The sequence below is a fragment of the Quercus suber genome, unplaced genomic scaffold, assembly GCF_002906115.3.
Source record: "Quercus suber isolate HL8 unplaced genomic scaffold, Cork oak 2.0 scaffold_52, whole genome shotgun sequence".
Taxonomy (NCBI): Eukaryota; Viridiplantae; Streptophyta; class Magnoliopsida; order Fagales; family Fagaceae; genus Quercus; species Quercus suber.
The window spans coordinates 342,834-365,466 of record NW_027069517.1 but is presented as its reverse complement, the minus strand read 5'-3'; the positions used below and the strand labels follow the sequence as shown (position 1 = coordinate 365,466).

The 22,633-nt window shown below is 34.5% G+C and overlaps 3 protein-coding genes and 1 long non-coding RNA gene across 4 annotated transcripts; 1 reads left to right on the top strand and 3 right to left on the bottom strand.

The window, feature by feature from the left end:
* Positions 1 to 381: 381 nt before the first annotated feature.
* On the bottom strand, positions 382 to 1,530 carry LOC111998135 (probable carboxylesterase 4, mitochondrial). Its single transcript, XM_024030238.2, has one exon. The coding sequence runs from the start codon at positions 1,424 to 1,426 to the stop codon at positions 503 to 505; it is 924 nt and encodes a 307-aa protein (XP_023886006.1). The 5' UTR covers positions 1,427 to 1,530; the 3' UTR covers positions 382 to 502.
* Positions 1,531 to 5,734: 4,204 nt separating this feature from the next.
* On the bottom strand, positions 5,735 to 6,873 carry LOC111998137 (2-hydroxyisoflavanone dehydratase). The gene has a single exon (XM_024030240.2). It carries the CDS (start codon positions 6,775 to 6,777, stop codon positions 5,842 to 5,844), a length of 936 nt encoding a protein of 311 aa, XP_023886008.2. The 5' UTR covers positions 6,778 to 6,873; the 3' UTR covers positions 5,735 to 5,841.
* A 9,113-nt stretch (positions 6,874 to 15,986) lies between these two features.
* LOC111998128 (2-hydroxyisoflavanone dehydratase) lies at positions 15,987 to 17,282 on the bottom strand. Its single transcript, XM_024030230.2, has one exon. It carries the CDS (start codon positions 17,058 to 17,060, stop codon positions 16,140 to 16,142), a length of 921 nt encoding a protein of 306 aa, XP_023885998.1. The 5' UTR covers positions 17,061 to 17,282; the 3' UTR covers positions 15,987 to 16,139.
* Positions 17,283 to 17,664: 382 nt separating this feature from the next.
* Positions 17,665 to 22,043, top strand: LOC111998132 (uncharacterized). Its single transcript, XR_002881436.2, has 3 exons — positions 17,665 to 18,978; positions 19,581 to 20,260; positions 21,723 to 22,043. It is a non-coding gene; the product is annotated as an uncharacterized LOC111998132 (long non-coding RNA).
* Positions 22,044 to 22,633: the final 590 nt, after the last annotated feature.

Sequence of the window (22,633 nt, the reverse complement as noted above, 5' to 3'; positions counted from 1 at the left end):
AATAAAATAAATTTTTAGTGTATTAAAATTGCATTTTTTATAAGAGAGCTGATAAAAAAGCTCTAAGGTACTGAAACTCTAAGCCAAGCCAAGTATAATTTTAGTATTCGATTTTTTTTTTTTTTTAACACTGATCTATACGGTGAGAACTGTTCACAGCTGAACGGTTCACGATTATCTAGGTGGAATTGTACTGTTCGAGTTTCATAATTTTGGTCGGATTAAGCAAATTTGTGAATTTACTGACCTATTACCAACTCACTACGCCAAATAAAAACCGACCAAACCTGCGGTACACCCCTCATACAATTTTTTTTTTTTTACACAATCAATTTCTGAAATTACACCCGCACAAAAAAAAGGAAGAAACAAAACAAAAAATTCAAACGAAAAGCTAACACATTTATTTCATATCACTAAATATCAAGGAAATTCATAGCGCACCACCAGAGTCCAGTTACAACTAAAAGTCTTCATAAAATGACAAACCAACAACATTACCTTAGTTCTGATTTATGAAATCAACCATGGCTTTGATCAGTGGCCCCACCTTGTCGCTACTTGGATTCAACAAAAAAAACCCGTGTCCCTCTCCCTCACTCTCAAAATATCCCACACTACCATTCCAACCACTCTTTCTCAATGTTTCACAATAATCCAAACCTCTCTCTTTAAGCCGATCTTTCTCCGCCACACAAACCAGCACTTTCTTACCTGCCATCTTTGACAAATTCGGATCCGTTTCCGGGTACAGTATCGGATCTTTGAACCCGGCACTAGTTGGGTATATATAATGAGTCATTTTATCAGGCTCTTTGCCCCCAAAATATGGGTGCAATATGATTGACCCAATAACATTAGGACCAGCCAATCCTGTAGCGCCAGCTTGGACTGCAACGTAATGGGCTATATTAGCCCCAGCACTCTCACCCGCCACAAAAACCCGCCCGAAATCCGCATACTGGTTCAACCAAGGTTCGGGTCCTTGCCCATTTGAGTGGGCTGAAATCCACTGCATCGCAGCCCAAGAATCTTCATGTGCAACTGGTAGAGCATGCTCTGGGGCTAGCCTATAGTCAACGGAAATAACGACCGCGTTGGCTTCGGAGGCTAAGGAAACAAGAAAGTTGTGAAAGGGTTTCATGAAAGGTGATCCAAGGCAGAAGCCCCCACCGTGGTAGTGAAAAACTAGAGGGAACTTTTGATCTGGGCCGTTGATTTTGGGGATGAAGAGTCTAGCTGATACACCTGATTCGGGCAAGACGACGACGTCTTTGGTTTGGACCCCGGTTTTGGAGTCTAGGCCTGCGGGTGCAAGGTGGTTACCTCCGGTGTCTGGGGCCATGTACCTTTCAACGCGACCATCTTTGTAGACTTTGAAGTATGGTGGGAATTCGTGGGTTGTTTCATTGTCACTTGAATCCATTGTTAGGAAAAAAATGTGGTGGGTGAGACTTTGAGTGAAAGAAAGAGAACGATGGATGAGTTTGCAAATTGCAATTCTTGGGTCACATTTAATACATTGATATAGTCGGAGTAGTTTTAAGACCACTAATTATCACAAATTTTTTATTATAATTCTGACATCATGAAAAGGGTGCAGATTTACAATCACCAAACAACCATGAGAATATTAAGGAGCAGAATATCATGAGAAGGGTAATAATGTAATATTATTAAAAATGTCAATCATAAGTTGGAGGAAATGATTGATGAGATAGGTGCACCGGGCAGGTTTACATGCATATTTTATTATTTTAGGATGATCTGCCCACGCACGCCATCTAAAATGCAATGGTGACTTTTTGTTTCTTAAAAAAAAAAAAAATGCAATGGTGACCTAAACAAAAATCTGTTGTTGTAAGAAGCACCACCACCAGCGTTCACGAGCTTAGAGTTGACTTGGTAGGTTACTACGTGCTAGGTTGATTCTCCTCCTGAAATAAAACATTCAATGTAATTAAATTATAAAACTCTTATTCTTTTAAATTAATTTCTTTACCAAGGTTACTACTTACTAGGTTGATTCTCCTCTTAATAGAACATTCAATGTTATTAAATTATAAAACTCTTATTCTTTTAAATTAATTTCTCCACTTTATATGTGGGTTGTTATAAGAATGATAAGTAAATATGGTTCATTATTTGTAAATATGGTTCATTCAATGTAAATATGGTTCATTATAATAAAAGACCACTAGATCTCTTGAGTGCTAAAGGGTTTTCAGGCCATTGATTCTAGACGAGGGTGGAGAATTCGCAGCTGAGGAGGGCATGAAATACCAGTGAAACTCAATTAGGCAACAACCATTTCTGTAATTAAGACTAAGTGTATAATAGTACTCAACCAAAATAAAACACACACACACACACACATACAAGATAGCAGGTGGATCTAATTCTCCTTAATGAATTTGTCTCCGCAATCTCTACAATCCCATCCCACCCACTTTTCTTCAAAACCTCATAGTAACTCTAACCCCTATCTTTTCAATCCATCATTTTCAGAAAACTGTTGTTTGAGTTTTCAGTACACCCTAGTATTGACAATTCTGAATCGCCAACTAGGTTATCCTATGATCAATAGGTCTTATACTAAATGGCAAAATAGGTTCATTGTCCCCAAAATAGGAAAATGTTGAGACCATTGAAAATGGCACAACCTTGTGCCATAACTCGCCACATGGCAAGTTGTAATTGTGAAGGTGTGTCCTCGCATGGCCCACAGACACTCCTTCACCAGTCACAACTCGCCACATGGCGAGTTATGGCATAAAGTTGTGCCATTTTGGTGGTCCTAGCACAACTCCCCAAAATAAAGATGGACAAAAATAATCCCAACAACAACAATCCCTAAAATAATAAATAGTATAAATTGTTGATTTATTATAAAACACTATTCTTAAGGGTTTTTTTTTTTTTTTTGGGAAACCATAAGATACTATAATTCACATAGAAAATTATTTACATATCAAAAGACATGAACTGTGATAAAGCCTTTGCCTTTTACAATCAAACAAAAGTTATGTTTGTTATCTTAATATATGTCTGTGGGGTACAAGAATTCAAGTAAGGACCTGTGCTACATGCCATATCCATGGCCGAGGAGTCCATTGCCAAGCCGAAGATGCCATCCGCTCAGATAGTAAGGCCACATCAACGGCACATTGCCAGAGGAGGTCCAACTGCTGAGAGAAAACTACAGAGAGGGGTTGGCCCTAACATGATTGAAGGGGTGGTGGCTGCCCCACATTTAGTGCATCCCACCAAATCCCCGGGCTGCATGTATGTAGAGAAGACTCCTGAACAGTATTGTCTTGGCTGCCGTAACTCACAAGGGGCTTGAGAAGGTGTCTAATGGAACAAATACTCAAGTGGTGTACTAAACAATCAACAAATAGAGGACTAAGATCGCCTGAAGGGGGCTATATAATATGAGAGACCCTCCAAAGGCCGAGGGAGAAAAATCGATAGTAAAAACATTGTAGTATTAAGAAAAGTGACTGTAATTAAAGCTAAAAGTAATATATTCAAGAACTACTTTCCTCAGACGTTGCTGAGGAGGAATTTCTGTGTGTCACGTTTGTCTGTTTATTGCTTTTCCTTATTCTCTTACCATCCTTAGCCCATGAAGGGCATCATCTACTTCATTGAAGTCTAACTTTTCAGCTTACTCTCTACAAATTTATTATACTGGGTTCTTTGGACCTTAGTCCATTCATCTTTTGGACCTAAAGGCAAAAGCCCGCCCTTACAATGTCCAATAATCTTCTAACAAAAATATTAATTATTGTTGTTGAGATCAATTATTAACGCTTAGTAAAAAATAATGCAAAAAAATATTAAAAAAAAATCCAAAAAACAAAGGACAAATCACAAATAGACAGACAAAAAGAGGAGAGTTTTATATAAAGTTGGTTAATAAGATTAGTTATTTGAATCTAAATTCTCTTTGTCTCTTTGATTTAAAAATGCTAAGCTAAAAGACAACACGATAGTTGTGTTCTTTATCGTTAAACCAAGACATCAATCGATTTTTTGTGTAGATGGGGATTGATTCACATATCTCTTATTTAACTATCAGAAACTTTACCAGTTGAGCTAACTATAACCCACAAATACCATATTAATTATTTAAACTATTAAAACAAAATCAACTTTAATTTATTAATCAAAACAATAAAATTGAACAACTAACTGGTTATACCAACTTTACTCATTCAACATTATCAAATAAAACTTTACCCATTCAACAAAAAATCCAAAAATACTATAAGTTTATCTTTACTCTCTAAAAAGAGAGTTACTCATTTAGCTTTGCTCATTAAGAGAAAGAGTTTGACTTCTCTCAAAACACAGAGAGAGAGAGAGAGAGAGAGAGAGAGAGAGAGAGAGAGAGAGAGAGAGAGAGAGAGAGAGAGGAATGACACGTGTGATATTGATGCAAATTTGATGGAGTTAATGGAGCTAGGCAAATTGGTAGTGTGGGCGGCGTGATCTGGCGACGATATCGCTCAAACTCAATACTTAGTCATTATCATCTATCATGCTATGTGGATGACAGATGACACACTCTCTCTCTTTTATATTGGTAAATTTTAGGATTCTGCTTTTGCATTTAGTGCAAGATCTAAACTAAGTGAATATGATATGGTAGTATTGGGCATATTTTGTTAATTTTTTGTTGATAAATAGTTAATTGAACTAATTTTTTCTTTGTTTTTCAAATGGTAAAATTTTGTTGTTGGATTAATTTTTTTTTTTTTTTTTTTTTTTTTAAATGAGGAACAAGGATTTTGTTGGGGGAAGCTAAGTTTTTGGAAGTGGGGAGGTCAAAGCCTAATTTTTCAAATAGAATTGAGGCCTAATATATTTACTCCATTTTTTTAAATCTCAGGTGGCAGTGCCTCTTTAGGCCCTAGTGTGGTTTCATCCCTGATTGTCACGTCATTACTAACACAAAAATCCTAAGACTACACATCTACACCCTAGTACTCTTACTAATATATTATACTTTTTTATATAAGAATTACTTATATATTATACGCACATTGGGTTGGAGTATCTCTCATCACTCTATACAAGCCAATTATTATTGAATCCCCTCTAATTTATAACCTAGCATACAGCAAATGTGATTTTTAGCTGCTGTTAAAACCACGGACCGTAAAATTGTAAAAATTGTAGATAAAAATCCAAAAATGTTTGTACTAACTGGTTTTATATATGTAACTAAAATTATTGTGAAAATATGGGTTTTAATTAGTTCAATTGGTAAAGTTTTTAATAATTGTATAAGAGATCTGGGGTTCAATTTCCGCATATACCAAAAACTGATTGATGTCTTAGTTTGATAATAAAGAATAAGAATGTTATTATAACTTAATTTGTTTATAGGCACTGTTAACAGGTGTTGCACAACACCCATTAAGAAAAAAAAATTAATAATAAATAAATTACACAACACCCATTAAGAAGAAAATTAATAATAAATAAATTACACGTGAAGCAATTTTTACTGAGGAAAGAAAAATAAAAGCCTTTATTTATTTATTTTCACAAAATCGTTGGAATAACATAAATACACTGCTACAAGTGTTTTTACAATATCAATTTCTGGAATTACACCCAAAAAAAAAAAAAAAACAGCAATATAAATGTAAAGTTGAACCCATTTCAAAGTTTTCACCAAAAAAAAAAAAAGAGAGAAAGAAAAAAAGAACCCATTTCAAAGTATTCAACAAACGCATTTATTTTCATATAACAAAATATCAAAGACACTCATAGCTCACCAACTTACGATTCAAAGTCTACATAAAAGGACGAACCAACAACATTAACTTAGTTCTGATTTATGAAATCAACCATGACTTTCAATAGTGGCCCCACCTTGTCACTACTGGGATTCAACAGAAAAAACCCATGCCCCTCGTCTTCACTCTCAAAAAATCCCACAGTACCATTCCAACCACTGTTTTTCAAAGTTTCACAATAACCCATACCTCTATCTTTCAGCCCATCCTTCTCTGCCACACAAACCAGCACTTTCTTACCAGCCATCTTCGACAAATTCGGATCCACTTCCGGGTACAGTATCGGATCCTTGAACCCGGCACTTGTTGGGTACATGTACTCAATCATTTTATCTTTCTCTTTGCCACCAAAATATGGGTGCATTATGATTGTCCCAACGATATTAGGACCAGCCAATCCAGTAGCGCCAGCCTGGACTGCCACGTAATGAACAATATTAGCTCCAGCGCTCTCACCCGCCACAAAAACCCGCCCGAAATCCGCGTACTGGTTCAACCACGGTTCGGGTCCTTGCCCATTTGAGTGGGCTGAAATCCACTGCATCGCGGCCCAGGAATCTTCATGTGCGATTGGTAGAGCATGCTCTGGGGCTAGCCTATAGTCAATGGAAATAACGACCACATTGGCTTCTGAGGCTAAGGAAACAAGAAAGTTGTGAAAGGTTTTCATGAAAGGTGATCCAAGGCAGAAGCCTCCACCGTGGTAGTGAACGACTAGAGGAAACTTCTGATCTGGGCCGTTGATTTTGGGGATGAAGAGTCTGGCTGATACGCCTGAGTCCGGCGAAACGACGACGTCTTTGGATTGAACCCCGGTTTCGGAGTCTAGCCCTGTGGGTGCACGGAGGTGACCACCGGTGGCAGCACGTTCTGGGGTCATGTACCTTTCAACGTGACCATCTTTGTAGACTTTGAAGAAAGGTGGGAATTCGTGGGTTGTTTCGTTGTTGGTGCTTGAATCCATTGTAAGACAGAAAAAAAAGATGTGGTGACTGAGTTTTTGAGAGAAAGAGAATGACAGATGTGGTTTGGAATTATAGGGTCTGGAATTCGATACCTTAATATAATCGTGCTGTGATTTGTAAGTTGTAACGTATCGAAATTAGTATAATATATAATAAATTAATAATAATAACAATGATGTGGATGAGCAGTGAGAGAGGTGGGTCATCTATAAATGAGAAATTGATGGTGCAAAAGGTTGCAGATATAAAATCACCAAACAACCATGAGGATATTAAGGAAAAGTGCAGTGTGAAAAGGGGTAATGATGTAACATAGCATATATAAAAGAATTATATGTAGGAGGGATAGGGATAGGGAATGACCAATGAGACGGGTGCACGCCTATGACATAAACTTGTCAAGTTGTCGTATCTTTTAGTTTTTAAGAGGATTTTGTCTGTTTTCAGCAAAAAAAATGGAGGATTTTGTCTGTGTTCTTCTTAGTATCAGAGACTAGGTCAAAATGACCGTAAACCATTTTTGGCCAAATATTTAATATTATATTATTGTTTGAGAAATATTTAACAATTTACCATATTTTTAAAACTTGAGATTGTTATGAAATTCGAGTTTCAGTAACTTGAAATTTTTGAAAAAATAGTTTTTAAATTTGTTGTTTATGGAACTAGAAGTCTAGAACTTGAGTTTCATAAAAAATTTTCAAAGAATTCAAGTGTATGAAACTTGAGTTACTTAGCAAACTCAAGTTTTAAAAAAGTAATAAATTCCGAATTATTTCACAAACAGTTATAAATCTATACATATTTTGTCAAACAGTAATATTTGGTCATTTTATCCTTGGAAACTAACTCACAACTTTTACTATAACTTCTTTATATGGCAAACTATGATTTTGTAAAAGTATGAAATTATGAATTGTAGGGAGATTTTCCGTACAAGCTGTTTGTCCGCTTTGGAGAGCCAAGTCCGCACGGTTTTGTTTTCAAGCGACGTAGACAAGCAAGCATTGCACTTGGATTTAGTCCCATATCGGTAAGAAATACGCTCCACTCATGCTTTATAAGTGCTGGGCACAAACATGAGTGTATCACTACTACACATGAATTATTTAGGAGGATTTTGTATTCATTTTAAAATGATTTGTCCCCACGACAGGACAACTAATGGTTACTGTTTCTTTTCTTTTCTTTTTTTAACAAGGAAAACAAAATTTGTTTTTGTAAGAAAGAACAGCCCCTAGTGTGCACAAGCTTAGGGTAGCCTTGGTAGGATGATTTATTTTCAAATGAGTGGTTTGGTTTTAAAATATCCTATGGATTTGGTCATTGTTTAGTCATTAATGATAATCGATAAATAACAAAAACTAAAGTTTTTAAATCCACTTTAGTGACCATTTCGTTTATCTATTTGAATGAAATATTTTTAGGATCGATTTATTATAGAATACCATTTCGAGATTACCTCTAAACTTTTATATATACATATATATTTCAAAATATATATACCATAATCTTTGTAATATTTTCAATGTATAACATATCATATATGAGATTAAAAGTAAATGAAATAAAAATCTGAATAAAAAAAAATGTTATATGTGAGTAAAGTGAATGAAAAAAACACATTATTAATGTAATAATAAAATTATCACATAGTGCAAAAAAAAAAAAAAAGTTTAGTAAACAAAAAATGATTTGTTTACCTATCCGTTGAAATCACCATATTGGTTGAAATTTAATGGAATTGACTAAAATGGTGGAAATTATGATGAAATGGAATAGAGAGGTAACTTGTAGGAAATCATTAACCGAAATAGAATTTTTCGGTTGTTCTAGACGGAACATAACAAAATGGATAATAGTGACAAAATAGTAACATAGTAATGTTTTTAACAGGTATTGCTTGACTAGAATAGTAAACGGAAATTTACCATTAAGAGCAAAGGTACCAAAATTGATTGAACTGCTCTATTTGACATCAATAAAAATAGGGGATTGTACGTAGCCGGTTAGTCATTAATAATAATCGGTAAATAATCATTAAAAAAAATGAAATGATAATGTTGTTAGCAAGTAATGTCTGACAAGAATAGTAACTGAAGATTTACCATTTAGAACAAATGTACCGAATTAATTCAACTTCACTATTTAACATTAATCACAAAAGGGGATGAAAGATGGAAGATATAGACTATTAAATGAGTAATTATCCAGTACTTAGGAAGTCTAGTGAGGTGATACTTCCTTTTATTACATTAATAATAAGTCTCACTAAAGAAAAATCACATTTCAAGTTGTGGGTTTCAGTTAGTTTAATTAGTAAAGTTTCTAAAATAAGAGATCTGGAGTTTAATCATCGCCTACACCAAAAACTTATAAGTGTCTTAGTCTGATGATAAAAAGTTATTATCAGAAATGGATGCCATAAGTTGAAACTCTCTCAAAAACATTTGGCAAAAACACCATTTTAGTCCTTACATTTTTTGGGTCACTGTCAATTTGGTTCCTACATTTTAGTAGCAATCACATTAATAATAAGTCTCACTAAAGAAAAATCACATTTCAAGTTGTGGGTTCCAATTAGTTTAATTGGTAAAATCTCTAAAATAAGAGATCTAGGGTTTAATCATCACCTACATCAAAAATTTATTAGTACCTTGGTCTGATGATAAAAAGTTATTATCAGAAATGGACACCATAAGTTGAAATTCTCTTAAAAACATTTGGCGAAAACACCATTTTAGTCCTTACATTTTTTGGATCACTATCAATTTAGTTCCTACATTTTAGTAGCAGTCAATTTGGTTTTTGTTATTTTCAACTTGCAGTCAATTTGGTTTCTCTCATTAACTCACTGACGGAAAATGCCTACGTGACTAATGGTGTGCATTGTTTGCATGATTAATGCTAACATGGCAACTAAAATAATAATAACAATTTCATTAAAAAAAAAATGCCACTTAAAGCATTTAAATAGGAAAAAAAATGTGACTTATATTGCATTTTTTTGCACTTTCATTCTTGGCAACCAAACACAAAAACATACCAACTGTAATTTTTATTTTCTTGTTATAATAATTTTTTGTTCAAATTCAGTAATAGGAACGAAATTGGGGAAATCAAGATCTGGAAATCAACATTCATGCTCTCTCTCTATCAAACACGAACCTCCATGGTAGAGGGCTTGGAGCTCTGCTTTTCATTGCCATTTTTTCAATCCAAGCACAGTTTATTAAAAGGTAGAGTATATATAACAATTACAAAGAATAAATGGCATTGCTGAATTTTAGTTGCCATGTCAGCATTAGTCATACCAGCAACGGTATGACTGTGCTTGGATTGAATAAATGCAATGAAGGTTGATTTCCAAATCTTGACATGGCAATGCACACTATTAGTCACATAGGTATTTTCCATTAGAGGGTTAACAGGAGAGACCAAATTACTGCAAGTTGAAATAGCAAAAACCAAATTGACTGCTATCAAAATATAGGAACCAAATTGACCCTAATTCAAAAATATAGAAACTAAAATAGTGTTTTCGCCAAAACATTTCAAACTCAATTCCAATATTGGAGTTAAAAAAAAAAAAAAAAATCATTTACAATCCATTACTTCCTCACTATTAAGCCATTCAAAGAGCAAGATTGTTGACAAGTTTTCCGAAATCCTATCAGTGTCAGGCGACGGTCGTGGTGTCTACTGATAAATTAATGGCAAGCGGAAAAAGCCGGCCACAATCATGGGATAGAAATATAGGCATGCAAAAAGACTTTGAGCAGCAGAGTTTGCAAATTAAACACTTATTGATCCCTAAAAAGTCTTGCAATGTAGCCTCTCATATTAATCTTTTCTTTTCCTATTGTTATTAATATATCACAACGAACACTTTACTCGTATCATTATACAGACACTGACGAATGCATTTTGTTTGTTGAGAGAAAAAGATGTGTAACGATTACATGTGTAGTGTCCTACACTAGTGAAACCCAATACACATGGAGGGGGTTGCACATATAACCGGTACATAAAATAAAAATTTGTTGTTATCAACCTTGAGCTCTATGTATGTACAACATTTTTCAACATATTAGAGTATCTCCGTCTCTAATTTTTCACTAAAATTTGGAGAGAATATGCATTTTTATTAATTTTTCAAATAAATTGTAGAATAATTTATAGTCTACTTGAATGAAACTTTTAGAAGTCTTGGGCAAACATGAAGAGAATCCTAAATATTAAGGGCAAAAAAGTGTACTTTAATTTATTAATTAAAAAAAAAAAGGTTTTGAAAAAGTGCCAGACTTGTAAGCGATTATGTCAATAGTTAGCTAAAAATATATATTTTTTTTTTGGGTTAAAATAGTTAGCTAAAAATCAACATCCCTTCTTTGCTCCACTTGTCTTCTTGATATAGATGTTTGGAAAATGGATGCTTTAAATGGAACATATTTAGAATCGATTTATTCTAGAATACCATTTCGAGATTACCTCTAAACTTGTGTGTATATATATATATATATATTTCAAAATGTATATACCATAATCTTTGTAATGTTTTCATTACATAACATATCATATATAAGATTATAATTAAATGAACAAAAAATCTTAATAAAAAAAACATGTTATATGTGAGTAAAGTGAATGAAAAAAACACATTATTAATAAAAGTAATAGTAAAATTATCACATAATGCAAAAAGAAAGGGGTTTAGTAAACAAAATAATGATATGTTTGCCTATCAGTTGAAATCACCATACTAGTTGAAATTTAGTAGAATGAACTAAAATGGATAGAGTGGACTAGAAATTAGGATGAATAAAAAAAGTAACTTGTAGTAAATCACTAACCGAAATGGAATTTTTCGGTTGTTTTAGACAGAACATAACGAAATGGATAATATTGACAAAATAGTAACATAATAATGTTTTTAACAAGTATTGCTCGACTAGAATAGTAAATGAAAATTTACCATTAAGAACAAAGGTACCAAAATTGGTTAGTCATTTGATGTTGATAAAAATGGGGGATTGTAGTTGGTTAGTCATTAATAATAATCGGTAAATAATCATAAAAAAAAAATGATAATGTTGTTAGCAACTAATGTCTAACAAGAATAGTGAATGAAGATTTACCGTTTAGAACAAATGTACCAAATTAATTCAACTTCACTACTTAACATTAATTAGAAATGGGGATGAAAGATAAAAGATATGGACTATTAAATGAGTAATTATCCAGTACTTGGAAAGTCTAGTGAGGTGATACTCAGTTCGAGTTAGCCTAATTGATAAAATTTTTAAAATAAGATATTTGAAGTTCAATTATTGTTATACCGAAAACCAGTTTGTGTATTAATTTGATGGTAAAAAACTATCATTAAAAGTGGGCGTCATAAATTAAAATTATTTAAAAATAAAAACATTTCAAAGTCAATTCCAATATTGGGGTAAAAAAAAAAAAAAAAGTCATTTACAATTACAATCCATTACTTCCTCACTATTAACTATTAAGCCATTCAAAGAGGGAGATTGTTGAAAAGTTTTCGTAATCCTGTCAGGCGACGGTCGTGATGTCTACTGGTAAATTAATGGCAATGAATGGGCGGCAAACAGGAAAAAGACTTTGGGCAGACTTTGCTCCTTAAGCTCTTTCTAGAAACTAACACTTAATTGCACCTTAAAAAGTTTGGCAATGTAGCCTCATATTACTCTTTTCTTTTCCTAATATTGTTAATATATCACAACAAACCCTTAACTCATATCATTATACCGACACTAACAAATGCGTTTTTTTTGGGTGAGAGAAAAAGATGTGTAATGATTACGTGTAGTGTCCGACACTTGTGAAACCCAATACAATTATACACACGAAGGGGCTGCACATATAACCGTTAAATAAAATAAAAATTCGTTGCTACCAACCTTGAGCTCTATGTATGTTCAAACATTTTTCAAGATATTAGAGCATCTCCATCTCTAATTTTTCACTAAAATTTGGAGGGAAGATGCATTTTTATTTTCTTTACCTAATTTTTAAAATATATTCTCCAACATACTTTCGATTCTTAATCTATCTCATTCAAATTTTAAATCTTCATTCATGGTAGATCATTTATTTTTTGCTTAGACAAAAAAAGTACCCAACTAGAGGGGCTGTTAAAGAGAGATTTTATAGTTTCACATCCCAGCTTTAGAGGGGAAATTTTCTTTTACTTTTTTTTTTTTTTTTTGAGAAACAAATTTTCTTTTACCTGAAGTGCACTTTTGGCCAATAATGTCTAGAGTTGATTTCACTTTAGCCTCTTAACTTTTCAAAAGTTTCATTTTGACCTTTTAGTGTTTGGTTCCATTTTCAAAAATGTCGTGTCGTCCATTTCTGGTAGTAGTCCCATACTCCCATGTTACCCGTGACTTACTTTGAGAGAGACTCATCTAAAATGACGTTATATGCTTAGGGAGGAAAATAAACTGAGTTGTTTAATAAAAACTACAAAAAGCGACGTTATAAATGGATTTATATGGGTGCCCTGTAAGCTTCAGGGGAAGATGCCTTTAGAATCACAAGCTTTGAAAACTATACTTTCATGGGTGATGTGTCAAGGTCGGGCATTTAATAGGGGTAGGGGTGAGCATTGGTCTAGTTGAGGGAATTTTTCGACTCAACTCGCCATTGTGGATTAAAAAAAATTCAACACAGCCTAACCCCATCACAAGGGTTTAACCCAACCCAACACACATAGATCGGGTTGAACCCACAGGTTTAACAATTTTTTATTATTATTATTATTATTATAAAATTGAGCAGAAAAAAAAAAATATCTCACTTGCCACTAGGGATGTCCAAACCCATCCGAAGACCCGACCAACCCAAAGAACTTGACCTGAACCAATCTGACACTGGCCAACTCAACTACTCTAGCGATCGACGGTGAGTCTTCTCCAATAGAAACTGACTTCGGTGAGTCGGTTTCAATTTCTCTCCCCCAAAACCCGAAAATGGGAACCGACCTGCAAAAAACCCATATTCCGACGAGGAACCCAAATTCCAGCGAAAAAATTCCAGATTCTAGTGAAGGAAGAAAAAAAAAAAAAAAAAAAAACTGATCCTAGTGAAAAAATTCTAGATCTCGGAGAAAAAACCCAAATTCAGGTGATATTTCACGTAGATCAAGCGAGATTTTGACAGGATCTAGCGAAATCTCATCAAATTCGGTGAGATTTCTGCCAGATCTAGCAAAATCTCATAGATTCCAATGAGATTTTCGTCAGATCTGTGTTTTTCTCATTGTTTTCTTGCAGTTTCCTCGCCATTTTCTCACCGTTTTCTTAGATCTATGACGCCAACCAACTCGTCCGCTACCTGTTGAAGGTCTGATCCGCCTGACCCGTCACATCTGGCGATTGACAATGGGTGAGATTTTTGCCACCCGATTCTATCAGGTCGAGTTGGGCACAAACCCAACCCGTGGACAGTCCTACTTTCCACCTTATTTGATAAACAAAATATACATGAACTATTATTCCAACTCAGTTAGAAACAAAATATATCCAATTAAGTTGATAAACAAAATATACATAAACTAGTATCACAACTTAGTTATAAACAAATAAGAGTGAGAGTGGAAGGTAGAAGAAAGAGAAATAAGATTATTAGGTTTGCGAGGTAATAGGAAAAGCCGAATAGGGGAAAATTTTTAAATATGTATTAATTATATAATATATAATTTAAATTTTCAATATATAGGTGGGTCAGGTTGGGTTAGGCAAGTTTGTGATTGTTATGACTCAAACCCAACTCGATTTGCTATTAAAAAACAATTCATAACCCATCCCAACCCATCAACTCCTAAAAACTGACATAACCCAGCAAGTTGGGTTAGGTTGAATTTGTTTTGACAGGTTGGTGAGTTGGCTGCACACCCCTAAATAGGGGGTTGCTAACATAACTTGACGGTAGGATACTTTGAAAATTGAACCAAAAGTTAAGTGTCAAAATGTAAGGAAAAAGTTTAACAATAAAAAATTTTTCACAACTTCTTACTACAACTATTACGTGGTAGAGTGTGATTGATATAAAAAAAAAAAAAAAATTGTGGGTTCATATGTAAATAATTGTTAACCAATTATAGCTTATCATGTCAAAATTGTGAAAAAAAAATAGTGGAATAATTTATGGTCTTAAAACTATTCAAATGAAACTTTTAGAAAAAATTGTGAGTTCATGTGTAAATAATTGTTAACCAATCATAGTTTAACATGTCAAAACTGTGGCAAAAAAATAGTAGATTATTTTATGGTCTCAAATGAAACTTTTAGAAGTCCTGGGCAAACATGAAGATAATCCTAAATATTAAGGGCAAAAGAGTTTTCTTCAATTTATTAATTAAAAAAAAAATGTTTTGAAAAAGTGCCATAGACTTGGAGATGCTGATAACAATCTACTAAAAAACGAGGCCCGTGAAATGCAACCGGTAAGCGATTATGTCAATAGTTCGCTAAAAATCAACATCCCTTCTTTTTGTGTCTTCTAGATATAGATGTTTGGAAAATGATGCTTTGAATAATTTTATGTACTGCTACAGTGGTGTACCTACTGTCTATGACTGTGTGCGTGGAAAGCAAGTTCAAAAAAGTTCCTAGGTTTGAGGCCATAGAAAGCAGAGAAAGAATAATTCCTAGTGCTCTTGGGAAGTTTGTCTGGTGTGTAGCATGGGTCTTGGAATTCAAGGTTGTTGATTCAATGGTTTAAGATTCGGACCCATGTAAGACTAGGACCACAAAGTCTTCATCTTGGAGCCAGGTTTTCAGATGCAAGGTCTCATGGTCAAAAATCAAAACTCCAACTAGTTTAGTTTGTTTTGATTAGTACAGGGTTTCGGACCCAAGTGCACGTCACTACAAGACTGCGTTTCTTCACAACTGCGGGGAGGGAGTCCAATAGGTGTATAGAGAGTATAGACAATAGACAGATTAGGCAAGAAGAGCAAATGAAACACCTTTTTATTTACATTTTTTTACAAAAAAAGAAAAAAAAAACTTTTTTTTTGTTCTATGACTTGTGATGATTCTTGTACTCTAATTCATATTTCTTAATATTTTCAATAGAAACCTTTAAAGAAGTTACTAAGAACACACATAATTGTTGGAAAATGGTACTAACAATTTCGTGATAAGAAGAAAAACCAAATTGTGCACTAAGCATATTACCAAACTGGCAAACTCGCATTCATCAATTATATCATTCATTACGTGGTAATCACATCAAAGCATGGGTACAACTACCACAGCCGATTTATCATAACTCATAACATAAACACACTTCTTTTTGGGATCAAATAATGAATAAACACTCTAGTCTATTCCCCTATAATAAAATCAACTAACTTTTTCAACAAGACCTTAGAGTTTTCACTATCAGCATTCATAAAATGAAAGCAATGGTCTTCTCCTTTAGTCTCAAAGAATTCCACACTACCACCCCACCCACTCTTACCCAAAGTCTCATAATAAGCCACCCCTCTATCTTTCAACCAATCCTTCTCTGCCACGCACACAAGAACCTTAGCACACCCCAACCTAGACAAATCCGGATCCACTGCTGGGTTCAATTTCGGGTCATCATTACACCCGGAACTTGTAGGACACATAAACTTGTACATCTCATCACACTCTTTGCCCCCAAAGAAAGGGTGCACTATAAGCACTCCAACAATCTTCAACCCAACCAATCCCGTGGCGCCAGCTCGGACTGCCACGTAGTGGGATATATTAGCTCCAGCACTCTCACCTGCCAAGAAAACCCGCCCGAAATCCGCATGCTCGTTTAGCCACGGTTCGGGTCCTTGGTTATTACAGTGAGTAGCAATCCACTGCAACGCGGCCAATGAATCATCATATGCAATCGGTAGTGGGTGCTCTGGGGCTAGCCTATAGTCAACGGCAACAACAATCATATTGGCTTGGGAAATCAATGATGTGAAATATTTTTGAGCAGTTGTATCGAATGGTGATCCAGCGCAGAAGCCACCACCATGGTAGTGGATGAGTAGTGGTAACTTTTGATCTGGGTCGTTGATTTTGGGGATGAAGATGCGTGCTGATAAACCGGTTTCGGGCGAGATGACCACGTCTTTGGATTGGATCCCAGTATTTGGGTCAAGCCCAATGGAGACATGGTGATTGGAAATGGGAAAAGGGTACCTCTCTATGCGGCCATCTTTGAATACTTTGAAGAATGGTGGGAAATCATGGGTTAGCTCATTGGTGGCTGAAGCCATTGCAATTAAGATCGGAGAGAGACAGTGAGAGAGATGGGCAAATGGGTTCGGAATTCCTTAAAAGGATGATAATGATCAGGCTCTGAAATAAAGAGGAGTGTCGGGAATTATATTTATGGAGCTAGAAGTCTAGGGTGGAAAGGTTGGTGAAAATTTAAGGCAAGTGTAGAGGTATCATGACTGATTCATGATGTAGAATATGCTACAGGATTAGGTACGAACGTTGGCCAACAATGAGTAAGGCCCTGTTAGGTAGGCTTGTTTACACTTTTTAATCTATGCATTTCTTCATATTTTTTCATCCCATATATTTCAAAAAAATACATATAACAATATTCAAACTCTTCTTGCTGATGGGCCCTAAATTTTTTTTTTTTGGTTGTTGTTGGAAGGGAAGGGGAAGGGCCAACAATGAGTAAATCAAGGCAGCGTTTCCTTTATATGTAATAAAAGAATATTAAAGCATTGCAAAAATTAAAGCATTAAAGAATATATAAATAATGAGCCTACAAGTATTAAAAGAATATCCTAATATATATATATATATATAAAGGCAAAAACTCATTTTCGCTTTTATATTTTTACATGATTTTCATTTTGGTCTCTAATTTTTTTTTCATTGCTTTTGTTTCCTATTCTAGAAAACGCGTCTTATTTTTGTCCCTATCTTTATACCAGAAACGAAAAATGCTCACGTGACAAACGAAGTGTATTGTTGACACACTAAAAACTGACGTGACCATTAAAATACTAATAAAAAAATTATTTGGTATTAAAAAAATACTACGTTAGCATCTAAATTTAAAAAAAATTAATTTATAAATTTTAACTAAATAAAAAAAATCAAAACAAAAATAAAAATCAAAATTCACATAAATTAAGATCTAAAAGTATCTTGAACGAGAACATCAACCTATAGACTTAAAAGATCTCAAAATTGAAAACCAAAAACCATATATTGCACAAAAACCACCGCCACTGCCACAAAACCTCTGCCAAACATCCACCAAAACTTTTGCCAAACTCCACAGATCGCACAATTCTTCACACGAATTCAACCCTCATCAAAATCAAATTCCAGAAATCCATTAAACCCCATTCAATGAGAAACCAATAAATTCATTACCCAAAAATAAATAAATAAATAAATAAAAGAGGAACCCAGATCCGAACAAAACCCATAATCCAAAAATAGCTCAAAAACAATCCCATAAAGCAAAGAGAACTCAAACAATACAACAAAAACATAGAAAATAAAGAAACCCCACAAAAAAAAAAAAAAAAAAAAAAAAAAAAAAAAAACTATAGAAGAAAGCAAGCAATGAGAGGTGAAAGAATGAAATAAAGCACAGATTTTGAGAAGTGGGTTTGGATTATAAGGGAACATACTCTGGAAATCGCGAGGAGCAACACTAGGAAGGTAGAAGGAGTGAGATAAAGAGACGAAGAGCAGAAAAAACAAGAGAATTGTGGATTGGAGCTCGGCGACAGTGACAATTGGTGTCGTGGAGAGTGAGAGATCTTGAGATGTGAGAGTGAGAGAGGTTGAGTGCGTGATTTGATCTGATCTGATCTGAGAGTGAGAGAGGCTGTGTGAGAGGGAGTGATGAAGGCTGTGTGTGAATTTGATTGAGCTTCAACCATGGTGGAGCGGCAGTTTTTGGTGGCGGAGCTTCAGCCATGCTCTCCGCACTCGCATTCTTTCTCTACCGCCACCGTGCAAAGCACCCACGTGAGTCTCAAGTTCAAAAGCTTGTTGGAGGAAGTTCCAGAGATAACAACAACAACTCTATCCCACCCTCGAATTTTTTGTAAATTGGAACTGTGGAGCCAAGCCAGCAAAGAGGTTCAATCACTGATGGGAGCAGAGGAGAAAACAATGGAGCTAACAGGTCTCCTTATCATAAGCTGAATTCGAGTAAGAGATCTGATCTATATCGGCCTAGTCAGAGATCTGATTTGATCTGGGTTTTAATTTTTTGTGCAATCTATGGTTTTTGGTTTTCAATTTTGAGATCTTAAGTCCGGGGTGCTGTTCTTAGTGTTCTTGTTCAACATATTTTAGATCTTAATTCATGTGTATTTTTATTTTTATTTCTGTTTTTTATTTTTTTTATTTAGTTAAAATTAATAATTTTAAATTTTAAATTCAAATGCTTACGTGATATTTTTTTAATGCCAAATAATATTTTTTATTAGTATTTTAATGGTCACGTCAGTTTTTAGTGTGCTAACAGTGCAATTTTGAGATCTTAAGTCTGGGGTGCTGTTCTTAGTGTTCTTGTTCAACATACTTTTAGATCTTAATTCATGTGAATTTTTATTTTTATTTCTGTTTTTTATTTTTTTATTTAATTAAAATTAATAATTTTAAATTTTAAATTTAAATGTTAACGTGATATTTTTTTTAATGTCAAATAATATTTTTTATTAGTATTTTAATGGCCACGTCAACCTTTAGTATGCTAACAGTGCACTTCGTTTGTCACGTGTGCATTTTTATCTCTGATGTAACGACAGGGACAAAAACGAGACACTTTTTCCAGAATAAGAAGTAAAAGTGTTGGAAAAAAAAAGTTAGAGACTAAGGGTCCGTTTGTTTTGGTGGTAAATGATTTCAGGAAATCATTTACCACCTGACCTATGTGTTTGGAAGGCAAGGAAAATGCTAATTTCCGGAAAATATGGCTCCACTTTGACCATATTTTCCCCTTTGACCCGGAAATGGTTTTACGCTTTTATTTTACCTTCAAACCATTTCTGGGTCTCGCACAAAAACGCACACAAGAGTAGACGCACAAAATAGAGCCTCTGAGAGAAATTGATTGGGAACGAAACAGAAGAAGAAAACACACAACAGAGAGAGCCAGAGAAATTGATTGAGAGAAATGAAAGAGAGAAAACGCCGGCGACATCGAGAGAGCCAAGAAACTTGAAGAAGACATCCTCCACGCCGAGACCATCTGAGGAAGAAGACACCGGAGCTCGACGCCGAGACCACGCAGAGAGAAGTCATCCTCCACCACTCATAACCGCGCAGTCCGATCCACCTCCGATCCGAGAAACCCAGACGTCACCGAGCCGATTTCGACACCGTTCCACCACCACCACTCAACGGCGAGTCCGATCCACATCCCGATCTGAGAAACCCAGAGCTCACCTCGCCGATTTCAACGCCGATCCACCACCACCACTTAACGGTGAGTCCGATCGCAAATTTTTTTTTTTTTTTTGATTGAGTCTGATGGCATTATATATATATATATATATATATTTATTTATTTGTTTATTTATATATTTATTTACATAAATATATACATATTTATTTATAAATAAATATTTATATATTTATTTATATATTTACATAAATATTTATATATTTAGGGTCTGTTATGGTGCCTAAGGAGAATGTGCCTAAAGTGCCTAAGGAGCTCAAGGGAATGGTAATTCACAATTTGTGTTTTTTTTTTGGCTTTGTAATTTTGAATGTAGTTTGTAATTTGAGAGGGTTGTGAATTAGTGAAGAATGTGTGTTTATGTGATTAGTGCTTGATTGGAATTGAGAGCTTATATGTGATTTAGTGAGTATTGGATTGAATGCCCAATTGAAGTGAATTAAATTTTAGAGCTTGTATGGGATTTAGTGAATGCCCATTTGAAGAATTTTAAATTTTTGTTTAAATGTGATTTAGTGAGTGCCCAATGTGAAGGGCTTTAATGGTTTTAAGTGATTTAGTGAATGCCCACTTGAATTGAATTAAATTTGAGAGCTTTATATGTGATTTAGTGAGTGCCATTTGAAGAATTTTGAGTTTTTATTTTATTTATTTATTGTGATTTAGTGAATGCTTGTTTGAAAGAATTTGAGTTGTGCTAGTGAATGTCTGCCTGAAGAGTTCTGATGTTTCTATGTGATTTAGTGAATGCTCCATTTTGAAGGTTTGAAGAGATATGTTGTTTTTTGTGTATGCTGGTCTGAATTTGAAGAGTTAAGTGCATGTCTCTATGTGATTTAGTTAATGCGTAGTTGGAATTGAGAGCTTATAGTTATATAGATTTAGTGAGTGTCTATTTGAAGGGTTCTAATGGTTTTATGTGATTTAGTGAATGCCCACTTGAAGTGAATTAAATTTGAGAGCTTACATGCAATTTATGAGTGCCCCCATTTGAAGGATTTTGATGGTTCTTTTTAATGTGATTTAGCGAATGCTTGTTTGAAAAGATTTGAGGAGTGCGCTATTGAATGCTCACTTGAAGAACTATAATTTTCTATGTGATTTAGTGAACCCCCATATGAAGGTTTGAAATGAAATGTGACTTTTAGTGTATGCTTGCCTGAATTTGAATGGTGCTACATGATTTAGAGGACTCTATTATGAATTTGAAGAGTTAGTATTTAGTAAAGGCCATTTGGTAATTTAATGGCTTTGATTGCCCTTGCTTTTGTGGGTAGATTGATTGTGAGGAAAGAATTTCTGTTGTCACATTACCTCCTATTTGGTTATTTTGTGTTCTGAATTCTGGTGGTGGCCTGTTAATTTTTTCAGCTATTCCTTCTCAATGCCATTCTGAAAAAGTGCTTATTCTTAGGCTATAGGTTATGCACTATGTTCTATCTAGTTTGCTGACATAGGGACATTTTTTTTTTTTTAAAATTTGCAGGAAATGGGTTTGTTGGAGGTGAAGCATGGTTTGCTCCAGATGGCGGAAACCTTGGACTTTCTCCATAACAATGCACGTCTTATTCATCGGGCTTTCTCCATTTGGAATTCACTTTTGTTGTAGAACTAATATTGACCTACCCTTGTATTATATATGTAGTATTTTGTATTATTGGGACAATACAATTGCCCAAATTATGTATTTGAACTGTTTAGATACCACGAGTAGGTATCATTTTTGTACACCATGGAGGTGTAATGACAATGGTGAACGATTAATGTGACTGTTTTTATATTAATATTATGGGTATATTTATGGAAATCGATTTTTGTTGTTGAAGTGGATGATTATTTTTGTACTGTTACAGATATGTCTAGGCAATGCAGGTACTTGAATTTGGATGATTAATGTTGATGTTGAAGTGGATGATTAGTTTTGTATTGTTACAGGTTTGTCTGGGTAATGCAGGAGTAGAAATTTGTAAGGAATTTCATATTTTCCGTAAAATGATCCACAAACCAAACATAGGAATTGATTTTTCGTAAAAAATGAATTTCATTTTTCGTAAAATATTTGACTGAACCAAACTCTGGAATTGATTTTTCGTAAAACGATTTCCGAGACAGCCAAACAACCTGAATACATTTTCCTTTTCTGGAAAATAGCATTTCCGGAAAATATGTATTTTCCGGAAAATGTTTTACACGAACCAAACGCAGCCTAAATCTAAATCTACCTCTTGTAGTACTTACTCACACGACCACAAGCAACTCTGAATCCACGTACTCTTCTATGTGAATTTGTCGCACACAAACATCCCCGTTTGTGACTTTGAGATCCCACTCAAAACTTTAGATCATCAGCAATAATTGATCTTGTATGCAGCAACTTATCTCCACCAGTTCTTGTAT